General features: G+C 43.8%; 1 protein-coding gene across 1 annotated transcript in view; it reads right to left on the bottom strand.

The window, feature by feature from the left end:
- LOC134910837 (uncharacterized) overlaps nt 1-16,503 on the bottom strand; it is a 239,741-nt gene that overhangs the window by 22,719 nt on the left and 200,519 nt on the right. Inside the window, exons 16-18 of the mRNA XM_063919221.1 lie at nt 8,476-8,625; nt 1,650-1,810; nt 680-856 (exon numbers count right to left, since the gene is read on the bottom strand). Of these exons, the coding sequence (XP_063775291.1) occupies nt 680-856; nt 1,650-1,810; nt 8,476-8,625 (488 nt within the window). The remainder of the gene's footprint in view (nt 1-679; nt 857-1,649; nt 1,811-8,475; nt 8,626-16,503) is intronic.

Genomic DNA, 16,503 nt, shown 5'->3' with positions numbered 1-16,503 from the left:
CCGTTGTTCGCAGAGCAGCGATCAGGCAAAAAAAAAAAAACGGCATTTCTGCGCATGCCATATGCACCACAATGCGCACGCGCGACGTACGGGTACAAAGACAATTGTGGTTTTGCACAGGCTCGAGCAACGATTCCATTCGCACTGGCAGCCGCAAGAAGATTGACAGGAAAGGGGCGTTTCTGGGTGTCAACTGACCGTTTTCAGGGAGTATTTGGAAAAACGCAGGCATGTCTGAAAGAACGCAGGCGTGGCTGGGCATTCGCTGGGCGGGTGTATGACGTCAAATTCGCTGAAGTGATCGCAAGCGCTGAGTAGGTTCAGAGCTACTCAGAAACTGCACAAACTGTTTTGCTGAGCTCGGCTGCACATTCGTTCACACTTCTGCTAAGCGAAAATACACTCCCCAGTGGGCGGCAGCATAGCGATTTCACGGCTGCTAAAAACTGCTTGCGAGCAATCAACTCGGAATGACCCCCATAGTCTATAAATGCAACTACTGTATTTGCTAAATTCACAGATATTATGCTGCAAGTTCTCTCATCTCTGGAACAAATACACAATTGAAAAAAATCAACATTAAAGGAGCTAAAAAGACCAAAAAACAGATCACCCTTACTTACAGTACATGTGCATGTGACTATCAAGGACAAAGACTGCGCTACACTACATACTGCACCTCTTGTTGCTTGGCAAGAAATGACTCTATAAGATTTCTCTGATCGTTGATGTCCAGTTCTCTCTCCTGTTTTATAAATGTCTCTCTGAGAAATTCCAGCAACTTGTTACTGTTCTCCAAAATGTTTCTGTGACTCCCAGGAAGCCAGCCGACCACCGAGGGATAACTATTGTACAACTGCAAAGAGGAAAAAAATTATCACTTTAAACATACTGTTTATCCCTCTTCAAGTTTTGATAAATCCCCCAAGCCTCTAAACCAGGCATTCCCAACCAAGGTCCTCAAGGCACACCAACAGTGCAGGTTTTAGTGATATCCAGGTTGCAGCACAGATGGTTGAATCAAAATAACTGAGCTACTAATTAATGCCCCTTTCACATCGCACAAATAACCCGGTATCGACACGGCATATTGCCATGTCAAAATGGGTCAGTGTGCGATGTGAAAGCACTTTTGCCGAATTAGCGGGTCGCCTGACCCGGTAATTCAACCCGGTTAAAAAGAAGGGTTATTACCGGGTTGAAAACCGAGTCGGACGCAGTGTGAATGGGAGCCCATTCACAGCATAGGGAGAGGCGGCGCAGGAGATGAGCTTATCTCCCAGCGCCGCCTCCACCCCCGCCCCTGCTGCGCTCCCCTGCTGCTATGGTAACCGACCCGGTATATTGCCGGGTCGGAAAGCCAGGAGAGAAGAGCAAATGCCGGATCCTACCCGGTAAGGACATATTTCTCTTACCGGGTGGGATCCGGCATTTGCGATCTGAAAGCGGCATAAGTCTCCTGTGCTGAAGCCTGGATATCACTAAAACCTGCACTGCTAGTGTGCCTTGAGGACCATGGTTGGGAATGCCTGCTCTAAACTGACAGTTTATCTCTCTCCAAAGTTTAAAACCATATCCCCCATAGTGTTGACTAGCAAAAGTAATAATGGGCAGCTTTAACATCAACCTGATAATGTGATAATACTCACCCTGACCATAGGGCTATCTGCAATTCTGATATTTTCATTCATTAAACTCATGAGCCTCAGAACGCTTGGATTCCCATATTCAAATCTATGGCCAATTAGTATGGATACAATTATATTGGCTACAGCAGCGTTAATGATGGTCATATTATTAAAAGGTTTCCCTGAAAACAGAGCAAATATAGAATTTTAATATAAAATGGCACTATGAGTTGTGAGAAAAATAAAAATGCCTGTATGAAAATGTACAGATGTGTTCTCTCATGCACTGTGGCTTCAGTCACACTAAATAGCGGAGGCGGTACACCATGTCACATGCGACTCGGCCAGGAAGCTTGTACAGGAACAGAACCCCTCACATCTTACTAACTTGCTGTGTCATTTGCTGCTGCCATGGCTATCTCTTCCGTGGCCGACCCCCCCACTAATCCTTGCACTTTAGAAGTCACATACTCAGTGGCGTAAGCTCGTCCCAGTTGCCTGGAGGCAAGATAAATATTGGTGCCCCCCTCCTTATATTTCGATAAATATATATGTGTGTGTGTATGTATGTGTGCAGAGGCAGGACTCTGGGAGGCAACGGAGTCAGCTGCCGCCGGGCTCCAGCCATGAAGGGGGCACCTCTCCTCCTGTTCCATGTGTTCAGCGACATTAATCAATTAAGTTAATTGACAGCAGCCGATATCTCTTCCGTAGCCGACTTCCCCACTAGTCACTACATCTTACAAATCACACCCTCTTTATTATAGATACACTGGAAGCAGAGACCTTACTGATGAAGCTATTTGCTCCTATAAAGGAAGCATGAGAATTCTAACTATTTAATTGTCAGAGAAATAACCAGCATTGTGAGTGACTGAACAGATCTATATAGTGTGTGACTGGATCCCTACATAGATCTGCCTAGTTGCAACGGTTTTGTAGTAGCTTCATATAGTTAGAATCTGCAGGCTTGCTATGGAGGAACAAGTGTGTGTGTGTGTGTGTGTGTGTGTGTGTATATATATATATATATATATATATATATATATGGGGGGCACCAATGTTTTCCTTGCCTCCAGGCAACTGGGACAAACAAGCCACTGTATGTGTGTGTGTGTGGAGTGTTCTAAAAAAATATAAATGTATATACTATATATATATACACATTTCATTGTCTTTTTTTTTAAATCACACATTTTAGCATCCATACCCATGATTAGAACCCATGACCTGTTACACTGACAGCAGACACTTTACTGATGGAGCCATTTGCTCCTGTACAGTACGCATGAGAATTCTAACTATATGATGTTACATGTAATTGTCAGAGAAATAACTTCATATAGTTAGAATTGCCATTTTTCTAATACAGGAGCAAACAGCTCCCATTCTGGTGTCACAGAAGAATACAAGGAGAGGTGCCCCCCTTCAGAGCAGGAGCCAGGTGGCAGATGACTCCGTTGCCTCCCAGAGTTACGCCTCTGCACATACTCATTATTGACAGACATTTTACAAGTGTCATAGCCAGGATTAGAACCCACAATGTATTACATTGGAAGCACCTACCTTACTGATTAAGCTATTTGCTCCTACATACAGTAGGAAGCACAAAAATTCTAACTATATGAAGTTACTTGTAAATTCGTAATTATCAGCTTTATGACTGAGCAGATCTACAGTATGCAGTGTGTGACTGCACGGGATTGGCTGTGTGGCTGCACACCAGGGCCGAAACTAGGATTTCTGTCACCCGGGGCAAGGTAGTCATTTGACAACCCCCCCCCCCCCCCCCCGCAAAAAAAAAAAAAAAAATCTTTTACAATAAATAAATAAAAATAGTAATAAAATAAAATAAATAGATACATGAATAAAAATATTATATATATATATATATATATATATATATCTCTTTCAGAACTTTTTTACTTGAAAAATTGCCTTTTCTAACATAAATTTCATATCCAGGAAAAAGTGTCCCCATTTTACACAGTACGACAGGCAAGTGTCCCCATTCCCCATTTTACACATTGCGGCAGACAGGTGACCCCATTTTACACATTGCGGCAGACAGGTGTCCCCATTTTACACATTGCGGCAGGAAAAAGTGTCCCCATTTTACACATTGCGGCAGACAGGTGACCCCATTTTACACATTGCGGCAGACAGGTGTCCCCATTTTACACATTGCGGCAGGAAAAAGTGTCCCCATTTTACACATTGCGGCAGGCACGTGTCCCCATTTTACACAGTACGCTGGCAAGTGTCCCCATTTTACACATTGCGGCAGGCACGTGTCCCCATTTTACACAGTACGCTGGCAAGTGTCCCCATTTTACACATTGCGGCAGGCACGTGTCCCCATTTTACACAGTACGCTGGCAAGTGTCCCCATTTTACACATTGCGGCAGGCAAGTGTCCCCATTTTACACATTGCGGCAGGAAAAAGTGTCACCATTTTACACATTGCGGCAGGAAAAAGTGTCCCCATTTTACACATTGCGGCAGGCACAGGTCCCCATTTTACACATTGCGGCAGGCACAGGTCCCCATTTTACACATTGCGGCAGGCACAGGTCCCCATTTTACACATTGCGGCAGGAAAAAGTGTCCCCATTTTACACATTGCGGCAGGCACAGGTCCCCATTTTACACAGTACGCTGGCAAGTGTCCCCATTTTACACATTGCGGCAGGCACAGGTCCCCATTTTACACAGTACGCTGGCAAGTGTCCCCATTTTACACATTGCGGCAGGAAAAAGTGTCCCCATTTTACACATTGCGGCAGGCACAGGTCCCCATTTTACACATTGCGGCAGGCACAGGTCCCCATTTTACACATTGTGGCAGGCACAGGTCCCCATTTTAAACATTGCGGCAGGTGGTGGAGGGAGAGAGAGAGAGAGAGAGAGGAAGGGAGAGGGGCTGACTTACATTTGAAGCGGTTCTCGCCGCTCTTCAGCCGCCTCTCCCTCCTCGTCCGGTCTGCGCGGCTCCCCCTTCTCCCTCCTCCGGCGGGGTTTCGTGGAATGACGCGTTTGCGCCGTGACGTCACGACGCAATCGCGTCATTCCGCGAAACCCCGCCCCCCGAGCTGGGCACTCGGGAGAAGGGGGTTTCAAAGTTATAAAAGTGCCGCGGCGGGTGTTAGGGGGTCTCGGCGCCCCCTCCAATCCGGCGCCCAGGTCGCCTGCCCCCCTAGCCCCCCCCTAGTTTCGGCCCTGTGCACACTACATATATAGTTATAGTTATATACCTAGTTGCAATGGTTTTGAACTGACAATTATAAGTAGCTTTATACTGTATAGTTAGAAGCGGCAAGAAGGAGCAAGTAGCTCTATCAGTAAGGTGTCTGCCTTCAGTGTGACAGGTCATGGGTTCTAATCCGGGGTATAACTATTAAATGATAATGTAACTGAATGTGGTACAATATAATGAAAGTGAAATGAAAATAATCATAAAAAGTGCCATTTTTCACTGTATAAGTATAGCAACAAAAAGGATGACGTACAGGTGACTTAATAGTCTGTAGGAAAAGGAAAATATACAAAGAACTGTCTAATGAGCATTTTACAAGCAAAAAATATTTCTGATGCGCGCAATAATTGTTACCCTAGGCAGCCGTCACACATCACTAAGGGAACACCACGTCCCTAATAGCAAGATACAAGTCACAGAAAAATGGATGTGTGCATAGGCGCCCTTGTAACAAAGATGATGGTATTAACAAGGTGGTTTGTATAAAAATACAGAACTTTAATAAATATAAAATCGATACATACAGGCCTTTTATTCATATAAAACAAACAATGTGCCAATCCCAAATAAGATCTCACCCTCTATAGGATTTGCGGTGGGCAGAGAGCCTCTTAATAAAAGGCAATCCGATCCCGGTGGAATAGTCGTCGCACCACCGCAATAGGCTTATTCCATTTGGAGGTTTGAGTAGGGAATCAGGCAGTGCAGATGCAAAAGATGTCCGTGTCGTTCAAACGACGCGTTTCGGAGAATATTCTCCTCTTTTGCCCACCGCAAATCCTATAGAGGGTGAGATCTTATTTGGGATTGGCACATTGTTTGTTTTATATGAATATATGGCCTGTATGTATCGATTTTATATTTATTAAAGTTCTGTGTTTTTATACAAACCACCTTGTTCATACCATCATTTTTGTTACAAGGGTGCCTATGCACACATCCATTTTTCTGTAACTTGTAATGAGCGTTTTACACCCGGATCTGTGCAGGTGAGAAGCAGACAGCCACCAGTGCCTGCAGTAAGAGGTTTTCACCATCATTGTGCATGTATAAATATGCATGTGTAAATAAATAGGAATTCATTAATATTAGTGATGAGCGGGTTCGGTTCCTCGGAATCCGACCCCCCCCGATCTTCACCCATTTTACACGGGTCTGAGGCAAACTCAAATCTTCCCGCCTTGCTCGGTTAACCCAAGCGGTCCCGAACGTCATCATCCCGCTGTCGGATTCTCGCGAGATTCGTATTCCATATAAGGAGCCGCGCGTCGTCACCATTTTCACTCGTGCTTTGGAGATGATAGGGAGAGGACGTGGCTGGCGTTCTCTCAGTTTGTTCAGTGTGCTGCAAATATCTGTGCTCAGTGTGCTGCAAATATCTGTGCTCAGTGTGCTGAAAATATCTACGTTCTCTGCCTGAAAAACGCTCCATATCTGTGCTCAGTGTGCTGCAAATATCTGTGCTCAGTGTGCTTTATTGTGGAGACTGGGGACCACCAGTATTATATAGGAGGGGGACAGTGCAGAGTTTTGCTGACCAGTGACCACCAGTATTATACATTCTCTGCCTGAAAAACGCTCCATATCTGTGCTGCATTGTAGTATATAGGAGTACAGTGCATAATTTTGCTGACCACCAGTATATAATATATAGCAGTACGGTACAGTAGGCCACTGCTCTACCTACCTCTGTGTCATCAAGTATACTATCCATCCATACCTCTGGTGCATTTAAGTTTTTGTGCGCAGTATATATATAGTAGTAGGACAGTGCATCATTTTGCTGACCACCAGTATATAATATATAGCAGTACGGTACAGTAGGCCACTGCTCTACCTACCTCTGTGTCGTCAAGTATACTATATCCATCCATACCTGTGGTGCATTTAAGTTTTTGTGCGCAGTATATATATAGTAGTAGGACAGTGCATAATTTTGCTGACCACCAATATATAATATATAGCAGTACGGTACAGTAGGCCACTGCTCTACCTACCTCTGTGTCGTCAAGTATACTATCCATCCATACCTGTGGTGCATTTAAGTTTTTGTGCGCAGTATATATATAGTAGTAGGACAGTGCATAATTTTGCTGACCACCAGTATATAATATATAGCAGTACGGTACAGTAGGCCACTGCTCTACCTACCTCTGTGTCGTCAAGTATACTATCCATCCATACCTGTGGTGCATTTAAGTTTTTGTGCGCAGTATATATATAGTAGTAGGACAGTGCATAAGTTTGCTGACCACCAATATATAATATATAGCAGTACGCTACAGTAGGCCACTGCTCTACCTACCTCTGTGTCATCAAGTATACTAGCCATCCATACCTGTGGTGCATTTAAGTTGTGCGCAGTATATATTTAGTAGTAGGACAGTGCATAATTTTGCTGACCACCAGTATATAATATATAGCAGTACGGTACAGTAGGCTACTGCTCTACCTACCTCTGTGTCGTCAAGTATACTATCCATCCATACCTGTGGTACATTTAAGTTTTTGTGCGCTGTATATATAGTAGTAGGCCATTGCTATTGATATATTACTGGCATATAATTCCACACATTAAAAAATGGAGAACAAAAATGTGGAGGGTAAAAAAAGGGAAAGATCAAGATCCACTTCCACCTCGTGCTGAAGCTGCTGCCACTAGTCATGGCCGAGACGATGAAATGCCATCAACGTCGTCTGCCAAGGCCGATGACCAATGTCATAGTAGAAAGCATGTAAAATCCCCAAAAAATAAAGTTCAGTAAAATGACCCAAAAATCTAAATTAAAATCGTCTGAGGAGAAGCGTAAACTTGCCAATGTGCCATTTACGACACGGAGTGGCAAGGAACGGCTGAGGGCCTGGCCTATGTTCATGGCTAGTGGTTCAGCTTCACATGAGGATGGAAGCACTCATCCTCTCGCTAGAAAACTGCAGTGCCACTCCTAGATGGGCCAGGTGTTTGTGTCGGCCACTTGGGTCGCTTAGCTTAGTCACACAGCTACCTCATTGCGCCTCTTTTTTTCTTTGCATCATGTGCTGTTTGGGAACAATTTTTTTAATCTGCCATCCTGTCTAACACTGCAGTGCCACTCCTAGATGGGCCAGGTGTTTGTGTCGGCCACTTGGGTCGCTTAGCTTAGCCATCCAGCGACCTCGGTGCAAATTTTTGGACTAAAAGTAATATTGTGAGGTGTGAGGTGTTTAGAATAGACAGGAAATTAGTGGAAATTATGGTTATTGTGGTTAATAATACTATGGGATCAAAATTACCCCCAAATTCTATGATTTAAGCTGTTTTTGAGGGTTTTTTGTAAAAAAAACACCCGAATCCAAAACACACCCGAATCCGACAAAAAATTTTCAGGGAGGTTTTACCAAAACGCGTCCGAATCCAAAACACGGCCGCGGAACCAAATCCAAAACCAAAACACAAAACCCGAAAAATGTCCGGTGCACATCACTAATTAATATGCACAAGACAAGGATGAGTGAGAAGATCTGGAATATGTGATATTAGAGCATATTATCAGAATTATATCAGAATAATTGTTGGGTATGTGATAGAGAGTACCAGAGCAAACACTCACCTTCATAGGATCTGAATGTCTGCATTAAACATTCACATTCATCACTAATCTTGTTCTCTATGCTCTTCTTCCCCATCCCGTAATCACGTAATGTTGAAAGAGTAAATCGTCTCATCACTTTCCAGTTCTCACCATTAGTAAATACAACACCTGAATAGAATGACAACACATCACTGCTTTATGCTTATTTATACTGTATGATGGAAAATATTCACAGCGGCATATGATTATTACCATAATGTCAGTTACCACCCCTCCCCCAGATTAAATAGCAGAGACTCCCCGTCAAATCATCGCCAGGCCTTAGTCCATAAACATCCTTTACCTGAATACCTTGCTTAAATGTATATCTACAGTATTTTAATGGTACCGCTATTATTGTATACATAAATGTTAATTGATACGTGGAAAAAGAAATCTATTAAATCTACAGCACTGAATATACCCATGGTTTTTTCGTCTGTCTGGAATGCAGCTAGGGTACAGTAGGTGTGGAACATCGTGGAGGGATTGGCAGGTGCTTGGTGAAGGTCTTTTAATAAACTCCCTATTGTGTGACCTCTGACACTGTAGGGCACAGGTTCTCAAACTCGGTCCTCAGGACCCCACATGGTCCATGTTTTACAGGTCACCTGTAGATTTTTATAATGTGACAGTTGGTGATACACAGTGCAGCTGCTGGGTGACATGGAAAACGTGAACCGTGTGGGGTCCTGAGGACCGAGTTTGAGAACCACTGCTGTAGGGTATTGGAAGCCAAATAATGTATTTGAGCTATAATCCTATAACACCAAATTAAATCCTGCTGAGAAGTTAAATCTGTTGTTCATTTCCTTACCGAGCAGGAAGTAAAACTCACAGTGACACCTAGTGGAGGAAGAGAAGGTGGGTGGTTGTTTTATCAATTTTTTCACTTGGCCTCTAGTGCAGCTTGTGGCAGAATCCTGCACCTACCACCATGTATAATATGCAATACAGCAATAGGCGTTTCTATAATGGGTGCAAAGTGGGCCCACACCTTACAACCTGCACCCAGGAGGGGTAAAACAAATAATTGAGGATATAGGTAGACTAGAGGAATGGTCAAGAGTGTGGCAATTACAGTTTAATGCCAAAAAATGCTAAATCATGCACTTGGGTCTCAAATATCCAAAGGCTAAATATAGTATTAATGGCACTATAGCCAAAGGCTAAATATAGTATTAATGGCACTATACTGGAAACAACTGAGGAGGAAAGGGATCTAGGAGTCACTATTTCAGGTGACATAAAGGATAAATACAGTATTAATGGCACTATACTGGAAACAACTGAGGAGGAAAGGGATCTAGGAGTCACTATTACAGGTGACATAAAGGATAAATACAGTATTAATGGCACTATACTGGAAACTACTGAGGAGGAAAGGGATCTAGGAGTCACTATTACAGGTGACATAAAGGATAAATATAGTATTAATGGCACTATACTGGAAACTACTGAGGAGGAAAGGGATCTAGGAGTCACTATTTCAGGTGACATAAAGGATAAATATAGTATTAATGGCACTATACTGGAAACTACTGAGGAGGAAAGGGATCTAGGAGTCACTATTACAGGTGACATAAAGGATAAATACAGTATTAATGGCACTATACTGGAAACTACTGAGGAGGAAAGGGATCTAGGAGTCACTATTACAGGTGACATAAAGGATAATTATAGTATTAATGGCACTATACTGGAAACTACTGAGGAGGAAAGGGATCTAGGAGCCACTATCTCAGGTGACATAAAGGATAATTATAGTATTAATGGCACTATACTGGAAACTACTGAGGAGGAAAGGGATCTAGGAGCCACTATCTCAGGTGACATAAAGGATAATTATAGTATTAATGGCGCTATACTGGAAACTACTGAGGAGGAAAGGGATCTAGGAGTCACTATTACAGGTGACATAAAGGATAAATATAGTATTAATGGCACTATACTGGAAACTACTGAGGAGGAAAGGGATCTAGGAGTCACTATTTCAGATGACTTAAAGGCAGGTAAGCAATGTAACAAGGCAATGAGGAAGGCTAGTCAGATGCTTGGCTGCATTGGAACAGGAATCATCAGCAGAAAGAAGTAATAATGCCAGTGGCGTCAGAAGGCGGGTGCGGGGGGTGCAGTCTGCACCCGGGTGTCACCATCGGAAGGGGTGACACCAAAGTGCCAGCTCTTCTCCAGTGACAGGAGCCTAGTGCTGCAGTACTCGGCTCCTGTCACAGATAAGAGTCGGCACTGCATGCTGCACAGTCTCCGGAGGCAGAAAACATCTTCAGGGAAGCTGGGCACGCCCACGGAGAAAAGGAAAAGAGATACAGCGAGGCCACGCTACTTTAAAATTAGGCCATGCCCCCTTTTCAGGCGCCAGCGGCCCCGGCGGGCTAAGTGAGAAGGTGTGGGTGTGTGTGTGTGATACAACAAAGGGCCTAATTCAGAGTTGATTGCAGCAGAAAATTTGTTAGCAGTTGGGCAAAACCATGTGCACTGCAGAGGGGGCAGATGTAACATGTGCAGAGAGAGTTAGATTTGGGTGGGGTGTTTTCAAACTGAAATCTAAATTGCAGTGTAAAAATAAAGCAGCCAGTATTTACCCTGCACAGAAACAAAATAACCCCCCCAAATCTAACTCTCTCTGCACATGTTACATCTGTCACACCTGCAGTGCACATGGTTTTGCCCAACTGCTAACAGATTTGCTGCTGCGATCAACTCTGAATTACCCCAAGAGTTCGCACCGGGTGTCACCACACCCGGTGACGCCTCTGAATAATGCCACTCTATAGGTCATTGGTACGGCCCCATCTAGAATACTGTGTTCAATTCTGGAGGCCATATCTTCAGAAGGATATTAATACATTAGATATTGTACAAAGAAGGGCAACTAAAATGGTGCATGGCCTACATCACAAAACATACTCAGCAGAGAAGGGAAAGTGGGGACATTTCAAATATATCAAAGGTTTAAACAGAGTCCAGCAGGGAAACATTTTTCAAATGAAGAGAAGTACTGTAATAGAACATGAGGACATGCACTGAGACTGGAGGGAGGTAGGTTCAGGGGAAATTTTTAGGAAAAATTACTTCACAGAAAGGGTAGTGGACAAGTGGAATAGCTTCCCATCAGAGGTGGTAGAGGCTAAGACATTTAAACATGCATTTGATAGACATAAGGATATCCTTACAAAAAAATAAGGATCAAATAAGGTTGAGGTAAAAATATGATAATGAAGGGGCAGATTAGATGGGCCAAGTGGTTCTTATCCGTCAAATTCTATGTTTTTATGTTTCAGATATTTTACTTACAGATGGAGCTGCGCTTATCTGAGGCGGCTCCATCGCAGGCGTGCACTCCCGGGGGTTTATTTACTAATATTCGTGTTTTATCCGTTTTTAAGGGTGTTTGATCTCGAATGGTATCGGGTGCATTTTACTGCAACTTTTTAAATCCTGATACGGTCATTTACTAAGCTGCCGAGTTTTCCACATTCGTTTTTCCCGATGTCGATGTGATTCGTAATTTCAGGCAGTGTTTTACGGGAGTGATGAGTAAAACAGTGCCTGACAAAACACAAGGAATCCCGGACGGATCTGTAAGATCCGTGCAGGGCTTCATTGTGTACCTTAAAAAATTGTTTAAAGTGTTAAAAATTCTGAAAAAAATTGGAAGGGGTCCCCCCTCCTAAGCATAACCAGCCTCGGGCTCTTTGAGCCGGTCCTGGTTGTAAAAATACAGGGAAAAATTTGACAGGGATCCCCCATATTTAAACAACCAGCACCCGGCTCTGCGCCAGGTCCTGGTGCCAAAAATACAGGGGACAAAAAGCGTAGGGGTCCCCCGTATTTTTAACACCAGCACCGGGCTCCACTAGTCAGAGAGATAATGCCACAGCCGGGGGACACTTTTATCTTGGTCCCTGCGGCCCTGGCATTAAATCACTAACTAGTCACCCCTGGCCGGGGTACCCTGGAGGAGTGGGAACCCCTTAAATCAAGGGGTCATCCCCCCTCCAGCCACCCAAGGGCCAGGGGTGAAGCCCGAGGCTGTCCCCCCCATCCAAGGGCGGCGGATGGGGGGCTGATAGCCAAGTGTAAAAATAAGAATTTTGTTTTTTGTAGCAGTACTACATGTCCCAGCAAGCCTCCCCCGCAAGCTGGTACTTGGAGAACCACAAGTACCAGCATGCGGTGGAAAACCGGGCCCGCTGGTACCTGTAGTACTACTACAAAAAAATACCCAACAAAAAACAGAACACACACACCGTGACAGTAAAACTTTATTACATACATGCACACCTACATACACACATATTTACCTATGTCCACACGAGGCTCGGTCCACTTCTCTGTGAAGATTCCACGGGGTACCTGTGAATAAAAGTATACTCACATAATCCAGGGTAGCTTCTGTCCTCTTTGTAATCCACGTACTTGGCAAAAAAACAAACCGAAAAACACGAACCACGCACTGAAAGGGGTCCCATGTTTACACATGGGACCCCTTTCCCCGACTGGCGGGACCCCCCGTGACTCCTGTCAAAGAGGGTCCCTTCAGCCAATCAGGGAGCGCCACGTCGTGGCACTCTCCTGATTGGCTGTGCGCTCCTGAGCTGTCAGTCAGGCTGCGCACTGAAGATACAATGTAGCGCATAGGCGCTCCATTGAATCCAATGGTGGGAACTTTGCGGTCAGCGGTTGAGGTTACTCGCGGTCAACCATGCTCTCGGCGTTAGGCGCGCCCATGCACAGACGGAGCCACAACTAGAGTGGCTCCATCTGTACCTCTCCAGAGTTCTGTGGCGGCTTCAGAGAGCTGCAGACACAAATCACATGCAAAATGTCCACTGCAGCCATTTCCGAATGATATGCGCATGTGCACTGGAGATGTCTCCGGGAACAAGGCGCGGGCCCACAACGGAGGCTGCACACAGGCCCTCTCCTCTCTTAAAACTCCCCTGAACAGCACTGCACAGTATTTGATTCTGTTTCACTATTCCACTGTATACTGTACAAGATGACTTTATTAGTGAAATACCACATAGGGGAGATGTATCAAGCTTTGGAGAGAGATAAAGTGCAGAAGTTGCCCTTATCACGCAATAAGCTTGTAATTGTTGTTTTACAGGCTGTGCTAGATAAATGACCGAAGCTGATTTCTAGCTGCAAGCAACTTCTCCACTTTATCTCTCTCCAATATTTGATAGATCTCCCACTTTGGAGTCAATCTAATTAGGTGCGAGATGTCGGGACACCGTGCAGAAACTATTGGACCCCCCCATGACTAATTAGGCAACTGGAAGTTCCCAATTAGCTTTAGCTTAATTAGTCCAATTGCATGTCTTTTGTGTGTGTGTGTGTGTGTGTGTGTGTGTGTGTGTGTGTGTGTGTGTGTGTGTGTGTGTGTGTGTGTGTGTGTGTGGGTGGGGGGGGGGGATAAAAAATGGCCTCAAATTACCCTAAAAGCAACTTTTTCATCACTTTATGCACCCCAATTTTTTTAGTCACCTCAAAGTACCCCAAAAGCATATTTTTTTCCTATTATTTTGCATTTTTCATGTTTTTCGAATGAAAGTAATCAAGAAAAAGTTTACTTATTTTCACTCCACTATCCACCCCTCCCCTGTGTATTAAACAACCCCTACCACCTTGGAAGTCATGTACCAGGGCCCCTTCATTCAGCCCAATGCCCCTTCTACAGTTTAGTGTTCTCTCTCCCACCCCATCTCTGTGCAGTAAAGGAGTAATTAGCAGAAATGACTGCTCCAGGTCCTACATGCTGAGCGGAAGATAGAACACCCCCTACCACCCACGGGACATTAAAGCTACTGCTGGAGGATGGGTGGGAGCCCCAGTGCTTTGCTTTGCCCAGGGTCCAATACTGCTGATAAGACAGTCTTGATCAAGAATAGCATAGATGGTAGCTACCCAGTCTAATTCAGTTGCCAGCCACATGGCAGCAACTTCCTCTACTACCATGGCATTTATGCCTATGTATCCTATAAAGTAACAAACACATTCTAAGGTTTATATAATTGAAATGTAAATTTGCACAGCATTGATCACTAAGATTAGTGCACCTGAATGTTTAATTAGTGTCATGATAGTGGGTGAATACATTTTTTATACAACCCTCTACTCTCCAGCATTAGGCCGGGATGTAATGAAGTCCGAGTTCTGCGGCCATGCGGTATGCATGGCGGACTTGGATATTTGTTTAATTGCCCCTATAAAAAAATGTCCAAGTTCAGCCGGCATCCCACACAGCTGCCGAACTCAGACTGCATTATATACCAGCCTTAATGTGTAGCTGAAGTGCTTGGTTTGTTTGGGCCCCCACAAACCAATTTATGAAAAGGACTAGCTACGATCACTGATGAGCAGGTTGATGAAGAGGGTGTTAATTACATTATATTCTTGTAAATTACATTTCTTGAACTTGTCACAAAAGATGTAACCTGGAGGAGGTGCCAAGATGGCTAATGTCCCAATCTCTACTAACTTTGGCCTCATAAATGAAGCAGAAGCCTTCATAAACATTGTCAGAAAATAATCCCACACCCAAGAGGTGGCTTTTTTGGTCTTACGCCCAAGCATCACAATCGCTTTATTTTTATCAAAGGCAAGAACTGCAGCCACTGACTTACACAAACAACATTATCAACATCATTTTCCTTAGTGTCAGATAATAGTTGTACACAATTATCCCCCTCATCCTGTTCCACTTCCACACATAAATCCTCAATTTCTATTCTGTTCTCATCACCATCTTTACATGGACTGCTCCCCACATTGGCAGATGGTGCAGAAATGGTGGAAGGAGGCGAAAGAGGCTTCTCTTCAAGGATGGTGTGAGAAATATCAGACTTACACATAGCAAACATGGACACCTCTAGAATCTCAGCGATTTGTGTTCACACAGTTTGAGCAATAGTGCTCTCTTTTTGGGCACTGATTTGTCACTTAAGAGAAATATTAGAACTCGAGGACATACACTGAGACTGGAGGGGGGAGGTTCAGGGGAAATGTAAGGAAAAATTATTTCACAGAAAGGGTAGTGGATAAGTGGAATAGTCTCCCATCAGAGGTGGTAGAGGCTAAGACTGTAGATCAATTTAAACATGCTTGGGATAGGCATATGAATATCCTTACAAAGAATTATGGTTCAAAAAGGGTTGTGATTGCCTAAAGGATAAAAAAAATGGGCAAACTAGATGGGCCAAGTGGTTCTTATCTGCCGTCAAATTCTATGTTTCTATGTTTCTATGCTTATTTAGGTGACACCTCTACACCTTTTTGTAACATTGTTAAACTTTCACATGCTCTCTCCTAAACTTTCTGCCCCCTAGACCACCTTTAATAGATGTTGTACTATCATGACTGGCAATAGCTGCAGCACTAGTAGTTGGTTGCTGCTCCTGCTCTTCTCTTGACTGATTGTTATCCATATCGATAAACTCAATACACACAAGTTGTACAATAGGTACAATTATGTTTTACTTTTTTCGCAAATGACAACTCACAGCAACAAATCATACCGCTTACAGATGTGTTCTCTTACAGTCTCACTGTAGGAGTCAGCATAGCCTGATGCATTGCGGCATACTGTAGCGTGGCCTCCTGCAGTCTCCATCTCCTCCATTAAATTATATGGTAGAGGAAGCATACATACTCACAATCCTCACTACTGCCGCCAGTCACCAGTGAAAAGCCTATGGGTATCAGGAGCATAGCATTCTGTTATTGCATTGCAGGCAAAGATGCAAGCGTATATTTATTATGTTACCAAAGGCGAAGTGACATACAGCATACGTGATTTGTTTAAAAAATAGCATTTTTTCAAATGACAACACAGAGGTGAGCCACACTGGTTATATTATTATGTTAAAAGTGTGCTTATATATTATGTCAACAACGGTGCTTATATTTATTATGTCACAAAGACACAATGGCGTACAACACACACAGCTTGTAAAAAAAAGAGCAATTATTAATCATTGA

This window comes from Pseudophryne corroboree, chromosome 4 (genome assembly GCF_028390025.1).
Source record: "Pseudophryne corroboree isolate aPseCor3 chromosome 4, aPseCor3.hap2, whole genome shotgun sequence".
NCBI lineage: Eukaryota > Metazoa > Chordata > Amphibia > Anura > Myobatrachidae > Pseudophryne > Pseudophryne corroboree.
Note: the sequence above shows the minus strand (reverse complement) of the source record. Positions and strands in the feature narration are given on the sequence as shown.